This window comes from Quercus robur, chromosome 9 (assembly GCF_932294415.1).
Source record: "Quercus robur chromosome 9, dhQueRobu3.1, whole genome shotgun sequence".
Lineage (NCBI taxonomy): Eukaryota > Viridiplantae > Streptophyta > Magnoliopsida > Fagales > Fagaceae > Quercus > Quercus robur.
This window is the reverse complement of record NC_065542.1, coordinates 34,273,520-34,297,306: the sequence shown is the minus strand read 5'-3', so window position 1 is coordinate 34,297,306 and position 23,787 is coordinate 34,273,520. Positions and strand designations below refer to the sequence as shown.

Sequence of the window (23,787 nt, the reverse complement as noted above, 5' to 3'; positions counted from 1 at the left end):
TCCTATGCGTATTGATGCTTTGACTTGGGCTTATTCTCCATCGGGCAATTTTAAAGGAAAATCAGCCTATAAACTTTTTAATGGTGGACTAGAGTCTCCTAACAATTTCTCTAGGCAATGGATATGGAAACTTGATACTATCCCAAAAATTCAGGTGTTTGTGTGAAAATGTTACTTACATAGCTTCCCTATCAAGGATCTGCTTATGACTAGAGGTATTATTGAAGAAAACATTTGTGAACTTTGTAGTAGAGAGAGTGAGACCATTATCCACGTGCTGCGTGATTATAATTTTGCTAAAGTTTTCTGACTAAATTCAGGTTACACTTGCTGTGATGGTAATTTTTTTAAACTCTGATTTATCCAACTAATTGAAGAAATTTGTGTTTAGCAGTGACCTCTGATCTGAAACTACCATGGAACCACTCCTTCGCATTTGGTATTTGGAGTCTATGGCTTCATCGAAACAAGATAGTTTTCAAAAAAGAGGAACCAAACTACAAGTTGGACGGAAAAGTGAGGAATCTATCTCTAAATTTTTATCATTGTGCAGGGCGTGTCAAGCAGGTTGCTACTCGAAGTCAGGTTAATGTGAGGTGGAAAAAACCAGAGCTAAATTCGTACAAACTGAATACGGATGGATCAACTTTAGGGAATCTGGTCATGGTAGGAGGTGGAGGTATCATTCGAGATATAATGGTAGTGAGTGCTCAATTCTTCTAGATGTAAACACTACATTTTGTACCCCTTACAACTTGGGCTCCCGTTCCACAATGATGTTGAAATTCTAAAACCTAAGGTTGGTTTAAGACCCAATCATATTGAAATTGACTTTAAAAAAAAAAATTGTTTTATGAAAAGTATAACTCTTTTTATGAATAAAATAAGTTATTTTTGAAAAATAAAGGCTAAGGAAATCCTAGGGCATGCGTACGCATGTTAGGGTTCCAAAAACTATAAAAGACAAGTTTTCTATATTAAAAATGAATTTTGGAACAAATCCCACATTGTCTGGGAGTCGTTTCAAACCTATTTTCTCACTATATAAAGCCATACATAGTAGCTTTTCAAAACACATAAAAATTCCTAAGGGAAAACACAAGATTCACTAGAAATAGTGAATCAAAGAGGGAGTATTTAACAAACATTTACAAGTCAATATTTTTCTGATTGGGGCATTTTCTGGCCTTGATCTTGGAGTTTTAAAATTATTAATCACTTTTGTATTTGATTGTGAATAGATTTGATTGAGGGAAACGGTTAAAATCAAGCCAACAAGCTTTTGTTTTGAAGCATAAAGTTTCTTACCTCTTTTCTTTTATTTTTCTTTGTTTTAATCTCTATTTCTATTTTTGCCGCTTATTTTTGTGCTATAATATGTCTTCTTAGTTTAGGTTTCCTTTATCTTTTGATGTAAAGCATGTTAAGTTGTTAGTTTTTCATTTTTGAGTTGCTGTGTTCTTGCTTTTTTGTGTTAGGGTTTTGAGGCGTGTATCCGTTTTGCATGCTTTTTGCATGTGTACGGATATAGCTAAGTTGCGCACGCATGATTTATGAATGCGCACACATACAGGCCCAAAAATCCTAATTTGACCCTTTTTGCTTCTATTTCTTTATTTCTCTTATATAATACGCCTTTGCCTTGTTCCTCTTTATGCTTGTAAGTCTCTGTTTCTCTGTTTGTTTGATTGATTGTTCTTCACATGCTAGATTAGGGTTCCTTTAATGTTTTCCTTTGTTTTGCCATGAACACGTATTCATATGACCATGCATTAATGCATAGGTGCTATGGTGGAGTAAGGTAAGCCATGCATTCACATGAAAACATGCATCTGGTTGTGGATATGATAGATATGATGTATATTAAACGTGCAATCTAGATTTGCTATGAATATGTGAACATGTTGTTTTGATCTTACCATGCCTATGTTTTTGCCTTGATTTGATATATACATGTTTCTGCCTTGGATGTAATGGATGCTATATGTGATAGATGTATGCTAGGTTTGATATGAGTTGCCATGATAGATGTATGTTAGTGTGTGTGTGTGTGAGAGAGTCTAAAATGACAATGTTTAATATGCCTTTAACAAGATTAAGATGTAAGACATAATTAGTGGAAGTCGATGCACGGGTTGGGTGGTCTTGGGTGCCTAAAACCTTCCTAAGCCGTACCTAGATTCCGAACGCGTACTCTAGTAATAAGATCAGTCCTTCCATGAAGTGTGCTATATATATGGTTCTTAGACCTAATCTAGGTAACGACTCCATTTCTTTTCTCTGCCCTGGTCCACTCGGCTGAGGCGTACTCCCCCCCCCCCCCCCCCCGGTTGCGCCCACACCAGATCTATAGGTATAGCAATCAGTATGGAGGCTGAATTGTAGGCCTTGAGAGATGGTTTGAAGCTCTGCATTGCAAAGAATTTTCAAACTGTAAAAGTTGAACTAGATGCTAAAGTGCTTCGAGAGGCTCTATCCAAACTTTACTGCTTTGAATTAATATAATCTCAAATTAACCAAAAAATAGTATTATATTAAATATATTTAGAATTCAATTTAGAACTTTACTACACCTCAAGAACCATAAATAAGTTTTACTTTATTATAATATATTCAAAATTACCCATTTAAAAAAATATATCTAAATTGTTTAAAATTAGGGAGAGATTTTTTTTTTTTCTAATAGAGAAATATTATTTTATGTTAGTGATATGACGTGATTTTACATTTTCATCATCTTATATAAAAAATTCATATTTTTTTTCTACTAAAAAAAATTCATGAGGTGACATTTTTTAATATTATTCTCCAATCTCCTAAGCAAAAAATGAAAAAATGAAAAGAAATTGAATAAAAATATCATCATCAATTCATCATTATCATCGAAGCAGGGGAGTGTGGCCAAAAAAAGAAAAAGAAAAGTCTATACGTTTCATTGAAAAGAGGTCCACAAAAAAATGGGTGGGACCCATGAGCTGCGATTCGACGCCTTAATCAATCAACTATGAGATACATACAAACAAACAAAACATACATAACCTCTTTCATTAATATGGTATTTTAAATTAGTACCACGCTACCACTACCCTTCATTACATATTCTCCCACGTGCTCTATTACCCTTTCCCCTATCCTTTATCTCTTTATCTCCACGTGCTCAAATCCTCTCTAACCATTTTCTTCTTCTTCTTCAAAGCTCTCTTTGTTGTTCTTGTTCTTGTTCTTGTTTTCTCTTCTATGTGAAAAAAATGAATTTTCACAAACTTCTTTTGACGATGTTCTCAATCGTTGTTGTTATGTTCACCTGTAATTCCATAATCCCTTTCGCAGAACCAATAACTACAACGGAAAACGACAGGTCGTTTTTCGATCCAAGCTGTAGTAGTTGTACTACTGGTCTGAGTTTGAGGCCTTCATCTTCGAGCCGCAAAAACAAGAGCACTACTGGGTCTCCTTTAATACCATCAACTGAGGAGGGTGAGGTGTGGACAAAAGAGGCGGTGTTGGGACTGGCACGGCGGCCGGAGACGGTGGAGTGGTTGAAAAGTTTGAGGAGGACGATTCACTCAAACCCTGAGCTGGCTTTCGAAGAAGTCGAGACCAGCAAGTTGATTCGAGACGAGTTGGACCGCATGGATATCACTTACAAATACCCTTTGGCTAAAACTGGTATTCGAGCTTGGATCGGCACTGGTTCTCCTCCATTTGTGGCCATCAGAGCTGACATGGATGCACTTCCTATTCAGGTTCCTTTTTCTTTTTCAATAGGGACTATTGGGTTTTCTCAGGTTTTTTTCCCCCACTTTTCTAATCTAAAAGATCATTGCAATTTACAACTTTTGAAGGACTTTTTTTTTTTTTCTTTTATATAAATTTTTTGGTTTTTTATTTTTTTTTTTGGCTACTTTTTTTGGTTTTTCATTTGGGTTTTATATTTTAGGAAATTAAGTTTTTTTTTTTTCCTACTTGGTTTTTTCAAAATTATTTTAATTTGATTTAGTTGGGTTTGTTATACACCTTTAATCTCTAGTGTCAAACTATCAATATGATAGTGTGTGAAAATGGTTATGAGTCTCTATAATCATCTATTATTTATAAATAAAAAATCACACACTTTCGTACATTCATCTCATCTGATCCTTCCATAACACAAAAATGATTTGGTTGGTGTAAAATCTTAGGTAAGGAAATTGGTATCATCATATTTATCTAAACATTATTATCCTTTTTCGACAGTGACATGAAAAGTTAAGATATTATATCTCAGATAGATTTCTCGATTCTTTTTTATTGATGTTAAGATTTCATATCTCTGACACATGTTTGACTTATATTTTTATGTAGGATTGTACTAACAAACATAAATAAAATGGATAGAAATACATTATTATCCCATGTGATGGATTATGGGACAAGTTCAGATCCCAAAGTAAAAGTTGTACGAACTAAAATAGCGGCTTTGATAATTTTTGTATCACACTCAATGGCTTCATTTGAATCTTGTTGGATTTTGCCCCCCCCCCAAATAATGTATACCCTTCGTACTTGTCTTTGGCGGTTCTCTACTTCTCTCTCTTTCTGTACTTTGTGTTTGGGGGTAATTATTATACTAGCTTTCAAGTTGCACCAAATTTGGTTAGTATGGAAAAAAATATTTGGCTAACATTATGGCTAATTATTTGTTGCAGGAAGCTGTTGAATGGGAACACAAAAGCAAAGTTGCCGGCAAAATGCACGCTTGTGGACACGACGCACATGTTGCTATGCTTATTGGTGCTGCCAAGATCTTAAAGAGTCGCGAACATCTTTTAAAGGTTTGGCTTCACTTCGTTATTTCAAATAAGTTTTTTTTTTTTTTTTTTTTTTTTGAATTCCAATGAGATCTAAGTTCGATTTCCACTCATAACAAAAACTAATTATTGTTTTGATCAAATGATAAGGAACAATCGTTAAATACGGATATCATAAATTAAAATTCTATCTCAAAAAATAGGTCTTTCTTTTTTCTTTTTCATTTTACATTAATTCAAATAAGTCAAGGACCTTTGAAGAAGGATTCCTTTGATTTGAAGTTTCAACTATTTTTCCCATTAGATTACGCCTTAATTAAATGATTATACACACTAATTTTTCTAAGTAGCTGTATGCTTTTTAAAGTCATAAATGTTTGAATAGCTTTTTGAATATTTGCATGTTAGGTAATTAATTGCTTCTGAAAAACCTATCCAAGTCTCCCCTAGATTCTCTTTTCTCTTCTTAAGGGTAAACTGCGTGGTTAAAATTGTGAGGACCATTTTTTTCCCCTTAAAAGGCAGATATACATGCAATAAATTCATAACTTTTTCATTGCTGAATTGTTAGGTTGTGATGTAAAAATATTAGGAGTAATGTACTAATATGAAAATGATATTATACCAATTATAAATTTATAATCTAACATCTCAATGCATTGAAAAAAGGGGTTGTATCCCTCAAAAAAAAAAGGGGGGGATTGTATCTTTAGTGATATTCATTTGTTTTTGCAAGTTCGTTTGGTTCACTGCACTATCCTTTAAATTTGTGTGGACAACATTGGATCCACGAAAAGTTTTATAGGCCCGTGCATAGCGAGCTATACATGACCTTAGTTTGCTAGGTTTGGACATTTGTGGCATAACCTGTCTTCACTTCAGTTACTGTTTGGTACCGTGTTTTTCTTCAATGCTGTAACAAATCATATGATTCACATTTTTGCCACTGTCATGTCTTTTCCATTTCCATCTTTGTGCCCAATATTCAACTTTTCATAGCGCTTTTATATATATCATTATGAGACTTTAATATGTGTTAATTTGGTTAATAAACTTTAGATTTGAATAACCACCACACACCCTTGGAGTGGTGGTCACTCCACAAGTATAAATGTTTGTGGAGTGTGAGGAGTCAAGAGCCGGGATTTAAGTCTCTAGAAGAGTTTTACACATATGCACATAGATTAGACTAAAGTAGAAATTTTATCATGTAAAATATATATATATATATATATATAATTATAAACCTCTTGGCATAATTATTTGATCTGCATGTGATAACAATAATATTTGAAAATTATTGATGAGGTGATAGAAACCATCTTCTCAAAAAAAAAAAAAATGTGATAGAAACCATATGTACAGCAAATAATTAAATCTGTTCGACTTTAGTAGAAAATATTAATAGAGGGTTAATTTCTCACCAACCTTATGTCTAGGAAGTAATTGTTCAAACCAAAAGTGTAAAAACCAAAGTACCCTAATGTCAAAATAAAATAAGATAATATTTATCTAAAAATCTTATTTTGTAGAACCCCCCATGATCAACATGCGTATAATGGTATCCGAAGTATTATGCTTTAATTTTTCACACAGGTTAAGGGTTAATTTAGGGAATGTATCTGAATAAGTTCCTTTTGAATAAAAGGAGTAGAAAGGATGGCATGATTTAACAAATACTTTTCCAAGAATTAAATCTAGTTAATTCTTTTTAGGTATGATAGAATTTTAACTTATGGTGTTGGCTTTATAATGATTGCGCTTTACCATTAGGGCCAAGACATCAATCAATTGTTAGTGTAAGCAGGGATCGCACTCAAGATCTTTTATTTAACAACAAACAAATTTACATGTTAAGCTAATTGAAACCCACAATTAACTTTCTGTTAGAGAAAATCACACCCACTCATTGCAATCCATAGATGATAGATATCATTATATGTCGCACAAACTTTTGTCCTTGCTTTTTCTCCCCTATAGTGTGTTTAGTTTTCTACAGTCCAAAGCACGGCTAAAAAGGGAGTCACATTGTATGGACAAAATTGATTTACCAAAAAAAGCAGGGATTAGCTTTGAGATCCTTTATTGATTTGGTGTGACCTAACAAGTTGTATTTATTCTTGACATCTATGGTTAAAATTTGACACATTAATAGGGTTGCCATGTTCGTTTTGACTCATGAAATAATGGGCTATTTTCTGTCATTCTTTTGCCTTTTTACCTTTTTCATTTTTAATAATTGTCGGTGTTGCATTTGTCCCTTGCTCTTAGACTATTTTGAGTGTTCTTCACAATCAAATACCCACGATAAAATTATATTATATATATATATATATATATGTATATGTATGTATATAAAAGCCATGATAAATATCGCATGTGTAAGACATTTAATTTTGGAATATTCCAGAGTAAAATATAATTGATTTTAATAATAAATTCTTTCACGTATGTTCACTGCCACTACCCTTTAAAAAAAATAAAAATAAATGGGGAACCAAAATTAAGTATAGAATTATGAATGATAGTCTCTCGAAAGCTTGGTCTTTAAGCAGAATATATTATTCTTTCTACTGTTTAATGCATTATTATGTAGGCTTGTTGTAGCACTTTTAATTTGTTGCAACAGTTATTCTTACTTGCTTATTTACATGCTGGTAAGTGAATATATTCTTTACTTTCTTGGGAGTTGACTGATGAAAAGCAAGGAGTCTGATGTATCTTAGGATACTAAAGTCTAAAATTATTTTCATTTTTTCCTTATGCTGTACCTTCCTGGTTGGTGAATATATTCTTCACTTTGTTGGGCGTTGACTAATGAAAAGCAATGAGTTTGATCTTTGATGTACTCTTGGATGATATATATATATCTTTTCTTTGTGGTATCTAGTTGGTTAAACTTTAAAGGATAGTACAGTACTGGTTTTTATTTTTAATTATTATTAAATAAGTGAAGGAGTGAGGAAAGGCCATTGGGTAATAGATGATACTGACGAGTGATGACACCCTTAAAGGGAAAAATATCATTTTTCCTCTTAAACAAGGCATGAAGTAGGGTTGATGAAGAAAATAGGATTAGTCTTATGTGCATTCTGACCTTATATTTCTTTTGGGCAACGATGGTTACAATTTAGAGAGAAGAAAGAGAAGCAAAAGGAGACGGATAAAGGCCTAATTTTTTAGTAGAAATTGGCGCAGTGGCTTGGCCAAGTTTATGTCTGACATGCATGAAACAAGTAATGCTCAGATGTTAAAATATTTGAGGCTCAACGCTCAACATGCCACTTGAAATTTGAAAATACAATATTAAAATGGTTGTAGCTCAAGATGCTGAGAATATAAACCAAAGTTTTTGTCTTGCATGGATGAACACATGTGAGTCAATTTGGGTGTCCCTATTTAAGCAAAAGAATTTTTAAAAGCTTTGGAATCTGTAAGCCATACAATAGAATATGATTCCCTCCCAAACTATCAATAATGTCTTATTATACTAGTTAAATTGTTAGGGAGTTAGTTGGTTGAAATATAAAAATGTTCCACACAAACCACCAAATAGGTGTTCTTTTGTTAAGAAAAATATTGTTGGGTATAGGACAAGGAGAGAGGTTTATTAAGATGAAGACTAAACAATGAAGTCTTTTAATATTTAACATTCATGCACACTTTATTATTAAAACATATAACAGCACACATCCATGTCAAAACCTGATCTACAAGTTAATTTTATTTATTTTGTTTAATCAGGATTTGTTCAGAAAAAAGTGTGACAATTTCTTTCACTTCTAGTACTAACTACTAAGCTTACTAGCAAGCCAGTCCTGAAAATATTTGTATGGTTGGTATCACAGGGAACTGTAATACTGCTGTTTCAACCAGCAGAAGAAGCAGGGAATGGTGCAAAAAGGATGATAGGGGATGGGGCTCTGGAAAATGTGGAGGCCATTTTCGCAATTCATGTTTCCCATGAACATCCTACAGGTATCATTGGATCAAGACCTGGTCCTTTGCTTGCCGGCTGTGGGTTCTTCAGAGCTGTAATTAGTGGCAAAAGGGGTCAGGCTGGGAATCCTCACCACTCTGTTGACCCCATTTTAGCAGCCTCGGCCGCGGTTATCAGCTTACAGGGTCTTGTTTCTCGCGAAGCAAATCCATTGGACTCGCAGGTTGGTATGTTTAAGGACAAAGTTTTATTCTAAACCAATTTGGAATGATCTCCTACAATCCATTATCGTGCGCTCATTATTTGTACTGTGTGTGATTTCTTTTACTTTGCTTTAATTGGCTGTCTCTCTGTACTCAGGTTGTGTCGGTAACATCGTTTAATGGAGGTAACAACCTTGACATGATCCCGGATGCTGTTGTGCTTGGTGGTACTTTCAGAGCTTTCTCCAACATAAGCTTCTACCAGCTTCTACGAAGAATAGAAGAGGTTTGTCTTAGAACCAGTCCTATAATTAATGACAAAAACTTTACCAAATATTAGAACAGGAATTTTTTTTTTTTTTTTTTTTTTAAGAACAAAAAGGGAGGCAGGGGTGATCATTGTGACTCACCTTCCTGGACGTGACCATAGGAGCACCTCCCGTTAGGAAATATTGGATTGAGCCATAGTTACTATGGTCTGGGGTGAACATAGATTTTACCTTAACACGTTGAGAGAGCTGGTAATCAGGAGCTCCTCAATAGAGATACCCAAATTGCGATTATTGTGACTCACCCTTCTAGGTGTGACTATAGGGGCACCCCCTGCTAAGAAGTGTTGGATTAAGCCATAACTATTATGATCTGAGATGACCACAGATCTTACCTTAGCACCTCGAGAGAGCTAGTAATCAAGAGCTCCTCAATAGAGATACCCAAATTCCTCCCAGGTACTCGCCCGGGCTCAAACTAGGGACCATAAATCTGATTCACATATCCCAACCACCAGGCCACCCCTCTCGGGGCAGAACAGGAACTTTTTTTACCTTGTCTGTTTATAATAGAATTATAGAATAGAACCCATCATTGCTCAGCTGTGGGGACCTGCCTTTTGTCGAGCAAATGAAAGAAAACAATTGTTTCCTTGACAAGGCGGGCCAGCAGAAATTTATTTCAAAATGTAATCCAGAAATGACTATTGTGGGTCCCCTTATTTTTTTAGTGATTCTTCATTCACAAATCAATTGAGCTAACAACAATCTTCACCATGAAAAACAGGTAATTGTGGAACAAGCCAGCGTTTACAGATGCTCAGCAATGGTTGATTTCTTTGAAAAGCAGAACACAATATATCCCCCCACTGTGAATGATGAGAAAATGTATGAGCATGTGAGGAAGGTGGCCATTGATTTGGTTGGTCCAACAAATTTCAGGGTTGTCCCTCCGATGATGGGTGCTGAGGATTTTTCCTTTTACTCTGAAGTAGTCCCTGCAGGCTTTTTCTACATAGGGGTAAGGAACGAGACATTGGGTTCTACACACACAGGACACTCACCTTTTTTCATGATAGATGAAGATGTTCTTCCTATAGGAGCTGCAGCTCATGCCAGTATTGCAGAAAGATACCTCGACGAACATGACTGATGTGCGCGAATCAATGTATTTTATGCTGCAAGTTTAAGATAGAGGCGCACAAGTGACAGAGAGTCCAATCCATCAAGCCTTTGCATGCTCTATAAATTTTGGTCTAATGGGAGTTTAGGGATGGTAGGTAATAGGAAAAACTCCTCCATGCTATGAAGAACCAAGTAGAGGATGCTCTGCCTCTCGGTGCAATTGTAACTACTGGTTTTTTTTTTTTTTTTGATTTGTAACTACTGGTTTGTTGTTATTACAGAAAATACTCAAAATAGTAGTTCCTTTATCATCATTCTGTTCGGTTATAAGCATCAAATTGGGACGCAAAAGAGAAGTGAAGATCATTCATGTTGGTTAATCCTAGGCAACAAGAGAATATAATTATCAAATCTCTTTCCCATAAACTATAAGTGTGCAAATTTATCATTGAGTTTAGTCGCCAAATTAATCAACTTTTGACAATAAAATGAATATGGGTTTTGAGATCTAAGGAGCTAGCAACTTCAAAAACCACCTCTGCTAACGAGGGTCGTCCAAATTCCTAACTCAGTATCTAATCTTTGCATGCTTAAGATGATACAAGAGCAATGGACATAACTAATCTTTGCATGTTTCTTTTTTCTTTAAGTTTTAATAAGTTGAAATTGGCCAACGGTTCCATTCTCACAAAGAAACTAAGAAATAAGAAAAAACATTGAACAAGACATAATAACACTTCCATTTAGGATTTGTTTAGATATTGTTTATTTTGCTGAAACTGAAAACTTATTGCTGAAAGTACTGTAGATAAAGGTAAAAGTTAGTTGAAATAGTACTTAGAGACTTATAAATAGTACCAAAAAGTGTAGTAGAGTCCTTGAATAGTAACAAAAATAAGCTAAATAGTGAAATAATTTTCATTTATAATCTATATCCAAATAGAGGCTTAAGGGCTAAAAGATTTGTTAGGAAATTTTTTTTTTTTTTTTTTAGTAAAAACTATTTTAGTTCCTAAACTTTATTAAAAGTTGTTTTTCATCTAAATTATTGAAAAGTTCATCTTTTATCCCCAAACTATTGAAAAGTTCATATTACTCCTAAACTATTGAAAATGTTTTATTTATGCCTTTAAACTTTATTAAAAGTTTTTTTTTTTTTTTATCCCTAAACTATTGGCCAAAGTTCTTTTTTCATCCATATTTTTGTCTCTAAACTATTGAAAAAACTTTTAACAAAGTCAAATGCCAAAAAATGAACTTCTTAAAATTCGGAGATTAAAAAAAAAAAAAAATTGATAAAGTTTAGGAACCAAAATAATATTTTACCCTTTTTTTTTTCTTTTTTTTTTAAATGACCATAATCTATCTTTCCAGTCCCCCTGTATAATTTGCTTCTTCCGCTTCAAAACCCCACTCCATTACATAACAAACCGATCAAGTTTCAGCTTCTTGTCGGCTTATGGCAAGAAGCCAAAAACTCATTTCCTGCACAATTCAGAATCTAGCAGAACAGCACATGCATGAGTATTATTTACTTGATATGAGAACAAAACAAAGTAACAAACTGAAAGCCAAGCATTTTATTCTAATCTTTATTAAAAAAAAAGTCACGACTCACGTGCACTAAGCAATACACAGCAATCAAGCACCTTAATTACTTAAGCTGTACAACAACAGAAGGCAAAACTGACATGTTAAAAGCATCTCATTCCCAGTTTCAGCTTAATTCTCACGAGATGAAATAAAAGAACTCAAGTTTTTTACTTTTCCACAATAAACGATCCCCCTATTTTATTCTAAAAGTCTCTCACCTCTTCTCACCACATAAACATCTAGCAGCTTGTAGAGCAAAATATGTAAGGATGATGTCAGCACCAGCTCGTCTGAGACACATCAGTGATTCCATCATAACCTTTTCTTCATCAATCATCTTCAGAACCCCACCAGCCTTGATCATTGAGTACTCACCCGAAACCTGAATCCATGAAATTAATGAAATTTTCACTTACTCACCCAAAACATGAGTCCATGAGTTCCAGAAAATTTAAACAAACTCACTGAAGAAGAAGAATGTGGGTAGTAGTTATAACACAACAAAAATCATTTTTTGAGGACATCCACAAGAATTCCACATCTTTGCAAATTATACAGTGAAAACGTTTTCTTTTTGCTAATCAACATAACAAAGTGTGGATTATGTCACGTCCATAGACAACAAAATATTTCCTTTTCAATGTGTTCCTTTACACATTATGCATGTCCAACAAATATCATCGTTTTTCTTTTGTTTTTTTTTTGCTAGGTAAATAATTGACTTGAATCCCCACTCTCACCCACCACCCCATGCTTTGGGGGAATGGAAGTGCCATTTGGCACACAAACATCATAGTTTGAGAATAGGATAAATTCCCAAAAGGTGGGAGACAAGCATAATTAACCCTCTTACAAATTAGTCTTTAGCCGCAAAAGGAAAGTTTTTCATGTCACTATAAGTAAATGTGGTCTAACCGCGAAAGGTTTTCAATGTTACTTATTAATCAAGATGATATTAAAAAAGAAGGATTTGCCGTGGAAAGACCCCAGTCTTGAATGAGTGGGTTTCCCCTTTTCCTTTACGGATATGGCACCACTCTATGTATGAGAATTTGCTTACATATAGAATCACAGGCATTAACCAGAGAAAACTGTTGAGAAAGATCGCTTAAAAGGACTGGTTCTCGAGCTTCCTTAACCCACTACCGAATAGTCCGTTCAGAAGGCAAGGCCTCTAGATCGCATTTAAATAGCTTTTCGGAAGCATGCTCAAGTCTTCGCCTTTCCGCTTCAAGAAATGTCCTTGGTAACGACCTTCTACAGATTTGCTCTCCAGAATGCGCTTTTGGGTCAAAGTGGTGGGTGGGTACCGGTCTTGGTCTCATTGATAGTCTCAATCCAGCTCATACTGAAAGCATGAATTTTGGATATATTGAGTTGCGGCTCACCTGCTCTTAGCTAATTGTAATAGGCGGGCACCTCTCCTTAAGGCAGCATGCATCAGGAAGAAGCCATATACTACCTCTACTCGATGCTCATATGCTATTCTTCCCCACTCACCGCCCTGCTTGTCGCGTTAAGCTTGCTGCTTTGCTGTACTGTAAGAAGGAAGATGACCCAGCAAGCAACTAGTTGCGTAGGCGGAATAGAGTAGCTTGTTGAATTCCCAAAAACGGCAAGACTATCCATCTTTGAGACCGTGGGCCTCAACGTTCACTTCAATCGCAAGTCTTGAAGACCCTTGAGCTACAGCACTAAGCCAAGGAAGGTTAAGGCGGATCTCAACATAAGAATAACTGCCTATGGGAATGGTGTCAAAGTTTGAACTGCGGAAGTTGGCACGTAGAGTACGACAGAGCGAACCGAATGATTGTACTGTACGGATGGAACGAGTGGTGCTAAAGCACGATAGCGAAGTGTTACGTAGCGGCGGGAAGGGAATATGCGCTTTAGCGCTCTGCTATCGCGAGCGGAAATCCATTTTTCTTTTTTGAATGGAAAGAGAAAGAGGCAATGTTAATTGACTATATTCATAGCCCTTTCTTTTATGTTCTATTTTTTTTTTTTGAAAAAGCATATGTTGTGTTGATCCGCCCTGCATCAATCCTTACGATTGTTCTATGACTCTCTCCGTTCGAAGGTTTGATTCCAATTCTTTTTATGCCATCGTCGGAAGAGATCTTGTTGTGTCGGGTTCCAATGCCGATTGAGAGACAGAAGAGTAAGTTCATGAACCGTTCATCAAGCGAGAGCCCGCAGACAGGAAATGAAATATTGTCAATCACCGCGTAACGTAATAAATAGTAGAGGTACAATGGGCATGCTTCCTTCAAAGACTGGCAGATCAATCAAAAATCAAGAATCTTCTTGTGTCTGCTCTCTAAAGTTTAAACCACCACGGCAGACTGTTTCCCATTAATTGAGTAGATCGCGTCACGCCACTCGTTCTTTTGATAAGAGGTCTTTCTTCCACCCACGGGTATCGCCAACATACGCTAAGGCCGGGTGGTCGGGAAGGATGTATGTGAGGCCAACTACTTCCTATACATCAGAGACGAGTGCGGCTTTCCAATATGATGAGAAGGAAGTCCGACTGGTACCAAAAAAAAGCAATTGTGAATTGAGACCTATTCTTTGGCCTGTTTTCATGCGCGTTAGAAAGCAATTCTCATATCATAAAAGAAAGAGCTACTCGCCACAGAGTAGGCCTACTAAGATAAAAGCAGATCATGAACCCAAAAGAATAGATACGATTCAGGGTAAGCCGGAGAGCTTGGCCCGATCTTAATTCGATAAGGCGATGGATCGCGAGATTGACGATGCTATTATGCCCATTCCGTCGAAGACAGCGAGACAATGTATATTGTGTTGAGAGATTCCACGCGGAGATGCGAGACGGGTATTTTGGGGGATATTACAAGAGGAGTATAGTATAGTAGGCAGGCGAGTAGAAAGAGAGCTAAAAGATTGGAATAAAAAATCGCCCAGGCCTTCTTGATCAAGTGTCAAGGCCGGGAGAACAGACTTCAAACAAAGGCATACGCTAGACTAAAAGGGCCCAGTGGTGTGGCTCATTCTTTCTACTTGCAGCTTTACGGTCTAGCGGTAGGACCCGAAGTGTTGGAGAAAGGAATAGAAAGGCTAGCATTCTCAATTGAAGCTTCTGCCGATGGTATATTAGATCATTCATATGCTTGAAGCAGATGTCTATTCGTTCTATTTTTTACTATCTTCTTTTGGACTATTTTCATAGTCTTTGGCTCGGCAGCACAATCTTCGATTTCCTTTCTTGACTTGGCTTTCGCTTGCTCCTCCCCTGTCAGCCTAGGCGACATATCGCCTGCCCGCTAGCAGTAACCACCAACAGCACAATAGGAAACTGGAATTCTTTTGGCCCCGGTCTGCTCTACTCTTTGGAAACTCGCTTCTTCGATTGATGAATTGTTTCTGAATGAGCTCTTGTCTTCCCAGGTCCCTGATACTGTAATTTGCCTCTTTCGTCGAGTCGTGATGGTCGCATTTCCCATTCGAAGCGGGAACAGAAAGAGACATCAAGTTCGAATAGTCGGAGAATCCCTATCACCCTTTCCGAATCCCGATACTGCTGCAATTGACAATCGGCTCCATCCGATCAAGTGAATCCCTGCGCTTGCTTCCTTCTAAGGCTCGAACTGAAGTCCGAGCTCCTGCAAGAAGGATGCCTCATGTTCCTTCCTCTCTTCACTCTCCGGATTCCGATCTGCATTCTTCTGGTACAAAGGCCTATCCTTTCACTTTCAAATGGAGTGAAGCCAGCGCTTAGGGGCTGAGGCTGAGGGGAGAACAAATGAATTGTATAAGCCCCTATACTCTTCCTTAAGGATGTCCCCCTTCAAGAGCTAGTCTAATCACTAAAGGGGGGTAGCTTGTCGTATTGGACTTATGATATACTTTCCTTTTTTGAGTAGCTAATTCATACCTGTATCATAGACGGCAATCCGTTCTCTTCCCTTTAGCAGTCTAAGGTAAGCGGTAGCATTCCCCTAATCGGTCTAGTCCATAGTAATAGGCGCAATCAGTACGATTATCTTTTTACGATTCTCTTTCCTTTAACATAACACTATACTTGTTGTGTAATATTTTCTTTCCGAAGGTGGAGTTAAGGCAGCAAGCATAGGTGCTTCGGTTTCCGGTAGCAAGTAATCAGGTATGTGTAAAGCAAATCTGTCCTGTCCTGGTAGGCGCAGGAGATCAAGCAAAGCATGACGGTCTTCAGTCTAGCATTCTTGTAGTTCAAGAGTGAATAAGGAAGTGCAAGGCTAGCTAGCAGCTGTCTGATGAGTTCATCGCTTTCTATGGCCATTTGTCTTTAAGCTTCAGGCCAATTAAAAAGAGCTGATAGGCAGATGGAAGCAAGAAAACGGCTGGATTGGCTGGCTAGCTCGTGCAATCAACGAAAAAAGCCTTCGCCTTAGTAAGCTAGCTTTGTAAGTTAAGCAAGCCTAGTTCTCCGGGCACTACGGTAGGACGTGGATCGATCATGACGAGAATGGACTATCTGTACCATTTTAACCGGCTGACATGGTACTAAGGCATGTGATACACAAATAGACAGCTATAGATAATGCCCCCCCTTATTATAGCATTATTCAGTACAGCACATGTCGTGTTCTATCAAAATCTCGATCTTATACTGTTATATTATATAACAATCCAATTATTCAGGACTGCTGCATCAATACATCTGTATGGCATCGGTGCCGTATTGATGCTGTGCTTCATTATCTCAAAACATAAAAAGACCAAATGCAAGATAAGATATAGTATGACTTTACACATGTTAAAAGTTAAAATGATAGCAGTCCTCTCAGCCTTGAAGGTTATCTTGAACATGAAATTTGAGACAGACTATGAAACAAATGGCAAAGGTTGTGTTACTTATCTATTCCAAAACCATGCACGTGCTGTGTATTCAGACCAAGCATCATCTATAAGCTAACAAGACAGTTATAAAAATTATCATTTTGTTTCGCTCAATCTTTATGTGCTGCACCAACAGGAGGTTTAAAATAGCATGGGGCTAACATAAATTAATTTCAGTGCATAGGTGCAAAAAATCATGATCTGCTTCCATAACAACATGTATCCTTTTTGGTGCTAAGAGGACTACATCCTAAACTACAAAAATGTGGAAGAGATTCCAAAGTAATTTTTGTCTTGAAGATTAATATAGATGATAGTGCACAAGAATCAGGTCAAGAATGGGAATCTGAAATAAGTATGCAAGCAATTGAAGAGATATTGTAAGTACAAAAGCGAATGATCATACCTGATATGCAGCAATCGGCAAAGAAGAGTTATCTCGGAGAAGCCTTATAATATCCAAATAAGGAAGACCCGGTTTCACCTGTAACCCAAGGAAGTTAAAACTAGTGTACAGGGGAGCTTCTGCCCTCAAGTAAACATGTTCAAGAATCAAGTAAAGAGAAATTTGGGAAAGGGGAGGACAAACCAAGAGGATATCGGCGCCTTCAGACTCATCTTCATGGGTCTCAACCAGAGCTTCTCTATAATTGGCTGGATTCATCTGATAACTTTTGATTCCAAATAAAAACAAAACTGAGCATAAGTATATTAGATAACAAAGTCACCATAAAATTTGACATTAATGAATTACATACGTCTTCTTGTCTCCAAAACGCGGATTTGAGTCAAGTGCTTCTCTGAAAGGTCCATAAAATGAGCTTGCGAATCTGTTATCAACATGACAGAGACAGACATTTAAAAACAGTGACCAACACTAAAGTGGCAAAAATGGCTTCGGGTAATACCTACCAATGCTATTCAACTAGTCAAAAGTTCTGCTCATTACAATGGTTGGTCAACCTAGAAACCATGTGTGGACAAAGGTCCAGCTCCCAACTATCAAAAACCTCAAAGGGACTAATCAGACTGAATCTAATAGACAAAAAATGATAACAACTATACAGGGGTACTTGGACATCCCTTCAAAATGAGATTACCCAAATTGCATTCTTTGCATTTAAAGAAATAGCCCAGCTTCTCCAGGAAGAAGCCATGAAAACAATAATGGGTCTATTACTTGGGAAAAGAGAGGGAGAGAGAGAGAGTACAAATCACCACTACTCGTATGGAAAATGAAAATTTTGTTCTAGGGATCCTAACAGTAATCCTATGCAAAGAACGGAGCAAATTCTTTCAAAATGCTATCATTTTAAAGAAATGATGCCATCCATACTATTTCCAGATGCTCCATAACTGCATTGTTACACAATCTCTGGAGAAGAATTGACTTCCACACAATACATAATGCGACTTTCATGCACTCGGATAGTAAAAGTACCCACATTACTGTCTCTCTCTCTCTGTGATAAGTGCTTCTCTCTGTGTGTGTATCTGCTACACAGGCAGACACAATATAGTTTTTCTTACTGTGATTCTCTACTAACCTCTGAAGCTTATTGCACAGTGAAATAAGTAGCTTAAATTTCCAGAACATTGGCCATATTTCTCAAATCTTTTGTGGCACTTAATTGCACCGTCATGCTTTGACACAGTATGAAGCTTAGAAACCAGAACTCAAAAGAACTTTAGTAACAGGACATGGCTCAACATGTGCACTTATTTATGTGTTATATAGAAATCTATGAATCTGTTAATAATGCAATACATGCTACATAAAGTGATGGGAATAGGACTAAAATGAGAAATTATGTAATCACATTACTTTGCTGTATAAGACATTATTGAGACATGCTGAAAGCCTTCGGCATCCAAAGCTTCTCGAATGGCTCCTACACGTCCATCCATCATGTCACTCGGACTGACTACATCAGCACCAGAACGGGCCTATTACAAAAGTAACCAAGTCAAAAAGTAGCAACTAGTCAGGGAACAGCAGCACAATGCGGAGTGCATATTACACATAGCAATATAGATGTAAATATTAAAGACCCCCAGCAAGATTGCTGAACTACCAGTACCTCCCCATTCTCAAGTAAAAATGAATTGCAGGCCATGGGAGACTTATACAATATTTTTGGGGACTTAAAGCAGTTAACTTTGAAAGTCAGGGACAAAGTAGTTTCCAATAACTTTTAAGTGGAAGAACTCAGTATACCCAAATCTTTTTGCCCAATTAAGTGAACCTTTTTGAAAATTCTGTATGAGTAGACCTAAATATGATAATCAAAATGTATGATGGGCAATTTCACCTTTAGAAATCTTGGGATATTTTCAAATGTCAATAGATAGATCTTGTATTTTTCCAAACAGTAAATACATAATGCAGACTTATCTACCAAAATTACCTGGGAAACAGCTTGCTTACATAGTTGGTATGTGGTCTCATCATTCATTATAACACCTACAGGGTATCAATAATATATACATACTTGGAATTAGTAACTCAACGTCCGTATCCATGGGAAATCAAAATACAGAAGCACAAAAGCTTAAGCCTAGAGTCAGCTCCCTAAGAATAATGATCAAACTTTTGTTGAAACTTGAATGATGATTATAAGAAGTTATTGAGGTGCAATATTAGATACTCAGGTAAAGAAGCACAAGCAATACCCTACATCAGCAGCTGTCGAGGATCCTTCTTAGTTTGATCTCCACAGTTCTTGAACACCATTTTTTTAAGAAATATTGTTCAAACCTCTATATATATAATATATATATCTATATATATATATATATATATAAAACACATGTTTCTTACCATCTTCTCTGACAATACCATCATGACCATCAGAGTTGTATGGATCTAATGCAACATCAGTGTAGATTACCTGATGAAAGACCCAAAATTAAGAAAAGTGACATTTCCACACACACAAGTAAAATGAAACCCCATCTATAGCCCTAAAAAACCAAGTGAAGTGTGTTGACTTACAAGATCAGGGTATTTGTCTTTGAGCAACCGTATTGCTCGAGGCACTAAGCCGTTGTCATTGTATGATTCAACTCCTGTTGGAGACTACAAGGCAAAAACCAATCATGATACACCATTATGTGGAATAGAGTGGAAATCCTCCCACCCACACCCAGCCAAAAAAAAAAGAAAACACCAAACAAATGAAAAGGTAGGGAGGCAATAAGAACCTTGAGAGCATCTGGAACTTTGGGGAAGAGGACAACACTATTGACACCGACATCCCGAGCCTTTGCAACCTGGTTCAGACAATGCTTATTCAAAAAATTGTCCTCAATTCTGAAAAGTAGATTATATTTTAATAATACCTTGAATAAAAAAAAATCTTAAAAGGTGCTCCATTTGGGTGTGAAAATTAACTTAATATGAGCAAAAGGTTATTCAAGATTTGTCTGCTACCATCTCACTTCAAACTAGGTCTAACTTATAACTAGCTGTTAAAGTTCTTAGATATAGTACAACTAACATCTAAACAATTAAGTAGGTCTAAAGCACCATGGAGACTCCGTAAGATTCTCAAAAATCAATATACTTACCAAAAACAAGTGGACAATGCAAATATAAATCTAAACTTGTGCCAGCCAGAGATCCTTAAAAGGAATTTATAAGCCAGTCAAGACACAACCTCTACATATTCTCAGTTTCCTTTTTTTTTTTTTCTTCTTTTTGTTCCCCCTCAAATGAGACGGTAACATATGAACTTAAGACCTACCCTATCCCACCCCAACATTTTACAAAATGAGCCAAGGTCCATGGGCAATAACCTCCAGGGATTCTGGCTCAAGTTCTTCACATAGTCGAAATCAACTTATACAGACAATACTGAGCAAGGGAAACACCTAGAACAGTTGGTTTTTTTACATATTTTATCATAATGTTGCAAAACATTTAAAACAGTTAAACATAGACAACAATGCACAGAGGAAAAATCCAATAATGATGTCCACTAAAGCACTTACCATGGAAGTTTCATTCAAATAAACGAAAGGGAAACAACAATGAACGCAAGTTTGAGAAATATTATTTTCAAAAGGATATGACAAGTAAACTCAATAAAGGGTGGAGATCTTATGTTTATCTATTTATATTTATTTTTAGGTCTTTTTTGTGCTATTGGGGTGGGGAAAGTTTTGGAATCAGATTTTCTTACATCTGATTTGAAAGGGCTGCATCAATTTATTAGTACGAGAAGCTCAGCTACTTTGAGAAGCAACCCTTGAGCTGCTTCTCAAAAGCCACCTAAAAAGCATAAGCTGCTTCACAAAATTAACAAAAAGCCAAAGCACCCTTGAGTTTTTTTTTTTTTTGATAGGTAAGAAAAAGTTTATTAAAGATGCTACAATATGCATGAAAAGCACAAAGTAGTCAAAAAGTACAAAAAGAGGACAGAAAGCTAATTACAAAAAAGAAGAGAGTTAATGAACAAAGGGATGGAGTCACAAGATGTGAATCCCCAAGCCCGAGAACAATCAAACCAATAACGAAAGAAGTAAGCAACTAATCATCAGAACTATCCACATCCTCAAACTTATGACGATTACGTTCCCTCCATATGCACCACAACAAGCACAACGGTACTAAATTCCAAATGTCTGACAAGTGTTTCCCTAGCCAATTTCTCCAACCAAACAAAAGATCAAACACCATTTTGGTAAGATGCTGATAGCTTCTACTTTTTAAAAGCCAAAGCACCTGTGAAAAAGCCTGACCAAACAAAGCCTAAGGTCATCTAATCATAAGTAATGATAGAATCCAGCAAGGCCAAGTCTTTAGTAAAGACCAGTTTTGGCTAGCCATACACCAGCAAACCTTTGGACAATATTACTGAGTTTTAATGCTTGGGACAGAAAACATAAATTTAAATATTTTAATTTAACTAGACATGTAATATCAGTTAGAGCTAAATCACCTCTTCCACAAGTCCGTGTCTCCACCCAAGCCTATAACATCCAGGCATAGCTCCAATAGGTGTGTCCTCCTCACCTGCAAGTTTTGTCAAATGACATTTCATATCATGTGAACTGAGACAAGTTTATGCATAAAAACCAGAAGCAAAAAACTACAAGTCTACAACAGAACGGTCCACATCAATACAAACCTTCATGAATAAAAAGTGGATAGACGAAATTAGCAGGTGATATTTGAGTTTCCTGGAATGCAGCCCGCAGTACAGGTGACTTGCGATTACGACGAGGACGTCGACTCAGTGGCTGATACACACCAAAAACAGTCATCAAGGAAAGAATTGCAATTGCCAATAACAAAGTTCAAATCCACACAATTAAAACCCATCAAACCTAATCTAACATTTCACTCTGAATCCACAGTTTTCCCATTCTTATACTTCCAAACCAATTATACAAATGACATCTATTTTCCCAAATTTTTTTTGTTTACAATAAGTGCGGGAGGGTGATTCGAAACCAGGTTCCCCTCATTGGGAGAATCGGGCAATGCAATTAAGCTACAAGGCTATTAATCTACTTCCCCAAATTATATCCCTATAATTGGTACCATACTATATGCTTATTTCATGCTATCTAGCAATGCTATTCAAATGGGATTCTGATACTAATACTCACATATGAAGGGACCACAGGAGTTCCAGCTGGTGCTGCTGGCTTGGGTGGCACGGGAGGGGCTTCAGGCACATTCCCAGCAACAACAGCAGCTTCACATTCTGCTTCACTCAACCCCAACTTCTTAATGGGTCCATCGTGCTTCTCACTCGCCCTTACAACAAAAAGACGCGGAGAACGAACCCTTATTGCAGTCTTAACACAACTGAACTTTGAACTCGTTGATGGCTTAAGCCCAACATAGTGGCAATCCACACCCTTCATTGCTTGGAAAGGCACATTAATGATACTCGAAGCCATGGATTATCCCAATACTTTTTTCTCTCTCTGTAACCAAGTGTCTGCGTATTACAAATACAAAACGAGCAGCACAGATCAAAATTAAAAGGTCCAATATATATACACACATAAAATTCAATAATATTTGATTGTTTGTGTAATGTAAGTCACGCTTTTTATAAAGGTCGTTCTATGATTTCTATCAACACACAACCAGCTAACTAAAACAAGAAAAAGCACACATTTTTCTTCAATTGCAGTCTGTTTGGTTGCTGAGAAAACAGTTAAGAAAGAAAAGAAAATGTTCAAATTCAAAAAAAAAAGAATAATTATCTACTTCCCTACTTCAGTTCAAGTCGTCTTCAACCGAGCCACAAATAGTTTTGAGTCATTCTCAATTATTTAAAAATAATTGATTTCTAAGCTTCAACTAAACGAAGGAAAAGAAACTAAACTACCTAAGATCCTAACAGTTTCCCGAGAAAATCGAATTGACAGGAATCGGACACGAAAATCATACCTTGGATTCGAACAAGCCGCAAAAGATGAGAGAGTGAGAGAGGACTTATCTGATAGGGGAATTTGGGGGGAACCAATGAGAAGAGGGCTGTACACAAAGGGCGGGTGAGGACGCTGACATTTGATTTTTATTTTTGTCAAATTTATTAAACTAGTTTAATCATATTCGTAATTTGGTATCGAGGACGAGTACCTACCCACTTTGACAAAAGAGAATGACAGAGAATTTTAGTTGGATCATGTGATTCATGTCCATGTCATCATGTGGCGTGCTAGCCTAGCTAGCCTAGTTTTGCCTTTCTTTTTCTTTCTTTTTTGGGCCAATTGGGCAAGGGTCACTTTACAATTAAAAGCATTTGTGGGAGTGTAAAGGATAAATGTTAAGGTTCAAGTCTTCAGGAAGAAGTTTCACACACATATACACTTAAATTATGTTAGAGTCAAATTTTTATTTTGTATCAAAAAAAAAAAAAAAAAAAAAGAATCAACACCACTACTAGATTAGGTTAGGGTAAATGGGCAATTTATGTGAGTAATATGGTTTACCCCCTATTGCCCCTTTCAAGCAAAAGAGAGATAAGAAATATGATAAAGGAAATGGGTCATATGTCTAT

The 23,787-nt window shown here is 36.5% G+C and overlaps 2 protein-coding genes across 4 annotated transcripts; one reads left to right on the top strand and one right to left on the bottom strand.

The window, feature by feature from the left end:
• Window positions 1-3,088: 3,088 nt before the first annotated feature.
• LOC126698184 (IAA-amino acid hydrolase ILR1-like 6) lies at window positions 3,089-10,693 on the top strand. Its single transcript, XM_050395226.1, has 5 exons — window positions 3,089-3,746; window positions 4,689-4,814; window positions 8,639-8,953; window positions 9,091-9,219; window positions 9,990-10,693. The coding sequence occupies exons 1-5, from the start codon at window positions 3,249-3,251 to the stop codon at window positions 10,353-10,355; spliced, it is 1,434 nt and encodes a 477-aa protein (XP_050251183.1). The 5' UTR covers window positions 3,089-3,248; the 3' UTR covers window positions 10,356-10,693.
• A 1,191-nt stretch (window positions 10,694-11,884) lies between these two features.
• Window positions 11,885-23,339, bottom strand: LOC126698183 (delta-aminolevulinic acid dehydratase, chloroplastic-like). 3 transcript variants are annotated; one of them, XM_050395223.1, is made up of 13 exons: window positions 23,175-23,339; window positions 22,379-22,716; window positions 21,895-22,006; window positions 21,706-21,779; window positions 19,967-20,035; window positions 19,758-19,841; window positions 19,584-19,653; window positions 19,171-19,226; window positions 18,588-18,709; window positions 17,521-17,592; window positions 17,352-17,433; window positions 17,169-17,246; window positions 11,885-12,302 (listed from the first exon to the last, which is right to left on the bottom strand). In XM_050395223.1, exons 2-13 carry the CDS (start codon window positions 22,673-22,675, stop codon window positions 12,135-12,137), a joined length of 1,284 nt encoding a protein of 427 aa, XP_050251180.1. In that variant the 5' UTR covers window positions 22,676-22,716; window positions 23,175-23,339; the 3' UTR covers window positions 11,885-12,134. The 3 variants fall into 3 exon arrangements, with proteins under 3 accessions (XP_050251180.1, XP_050251182.1, XP_050251181.1); XM_050395225.1 differs by lacking the exon at window positions 23,175-23,339 and adding an exon at window positions 23,113-23,164; XM_050395224.1 differs by lacking the exon at window positions 23,175-23,339 and adding an exon at window positions 23,000-23,136.
• Window positions 23,340-23,787: the final 448 nt, after the last annotated feature.

Excerpts from the sequence above, each read along its gene's own strand:
- LOC126698184 (XM_050395226.1), top strand. The coding sequence starts at position 3,249 with ATGAATTTTCACAAACTTCTTTTGACGATGTTCTCAATCGTTGTTGTT. Across the intron at positions 3,747-4,688 it reads TGGATGCACTTCCTATTCAG|GAAGCTGTTGAATGGGAACA; the intron begins GTTCCTTTTTCT and ends TATTTGTTGCAG. Across the intron at positions 9,220-9,989 it reads TTCTACGAAGAATAGAAGAG|GTAATTGTGGAACAAGCCAG; the intron begins GTTTGTCTTAGA and ends CATGAAAAACAG.
- LOC126698183 (XM_050395223.1), bottom strand. The coding sequence starts at position 22,675 with ATGGCTTCGAGTATCATTAATGTGCCTTTCCAAGCAATGAAGGGTGTG. Across the intron at positions 18,710-19,170 it reads GTAAGCAAGCTGTTTCCCAG|GCCCGTTCTGGTGCTGATGT; the intron begins GTAATTTTGGTA and ends CTTTTGTAATAG. Across the intron at positions 17,247-17,351 it reads AAGGCGCCGATATCCTCTTG|GTGAAACCGGGTCTTCCTTA; the intron begins GTTTGTCCTCCC and ends CTTGGGTTACAG.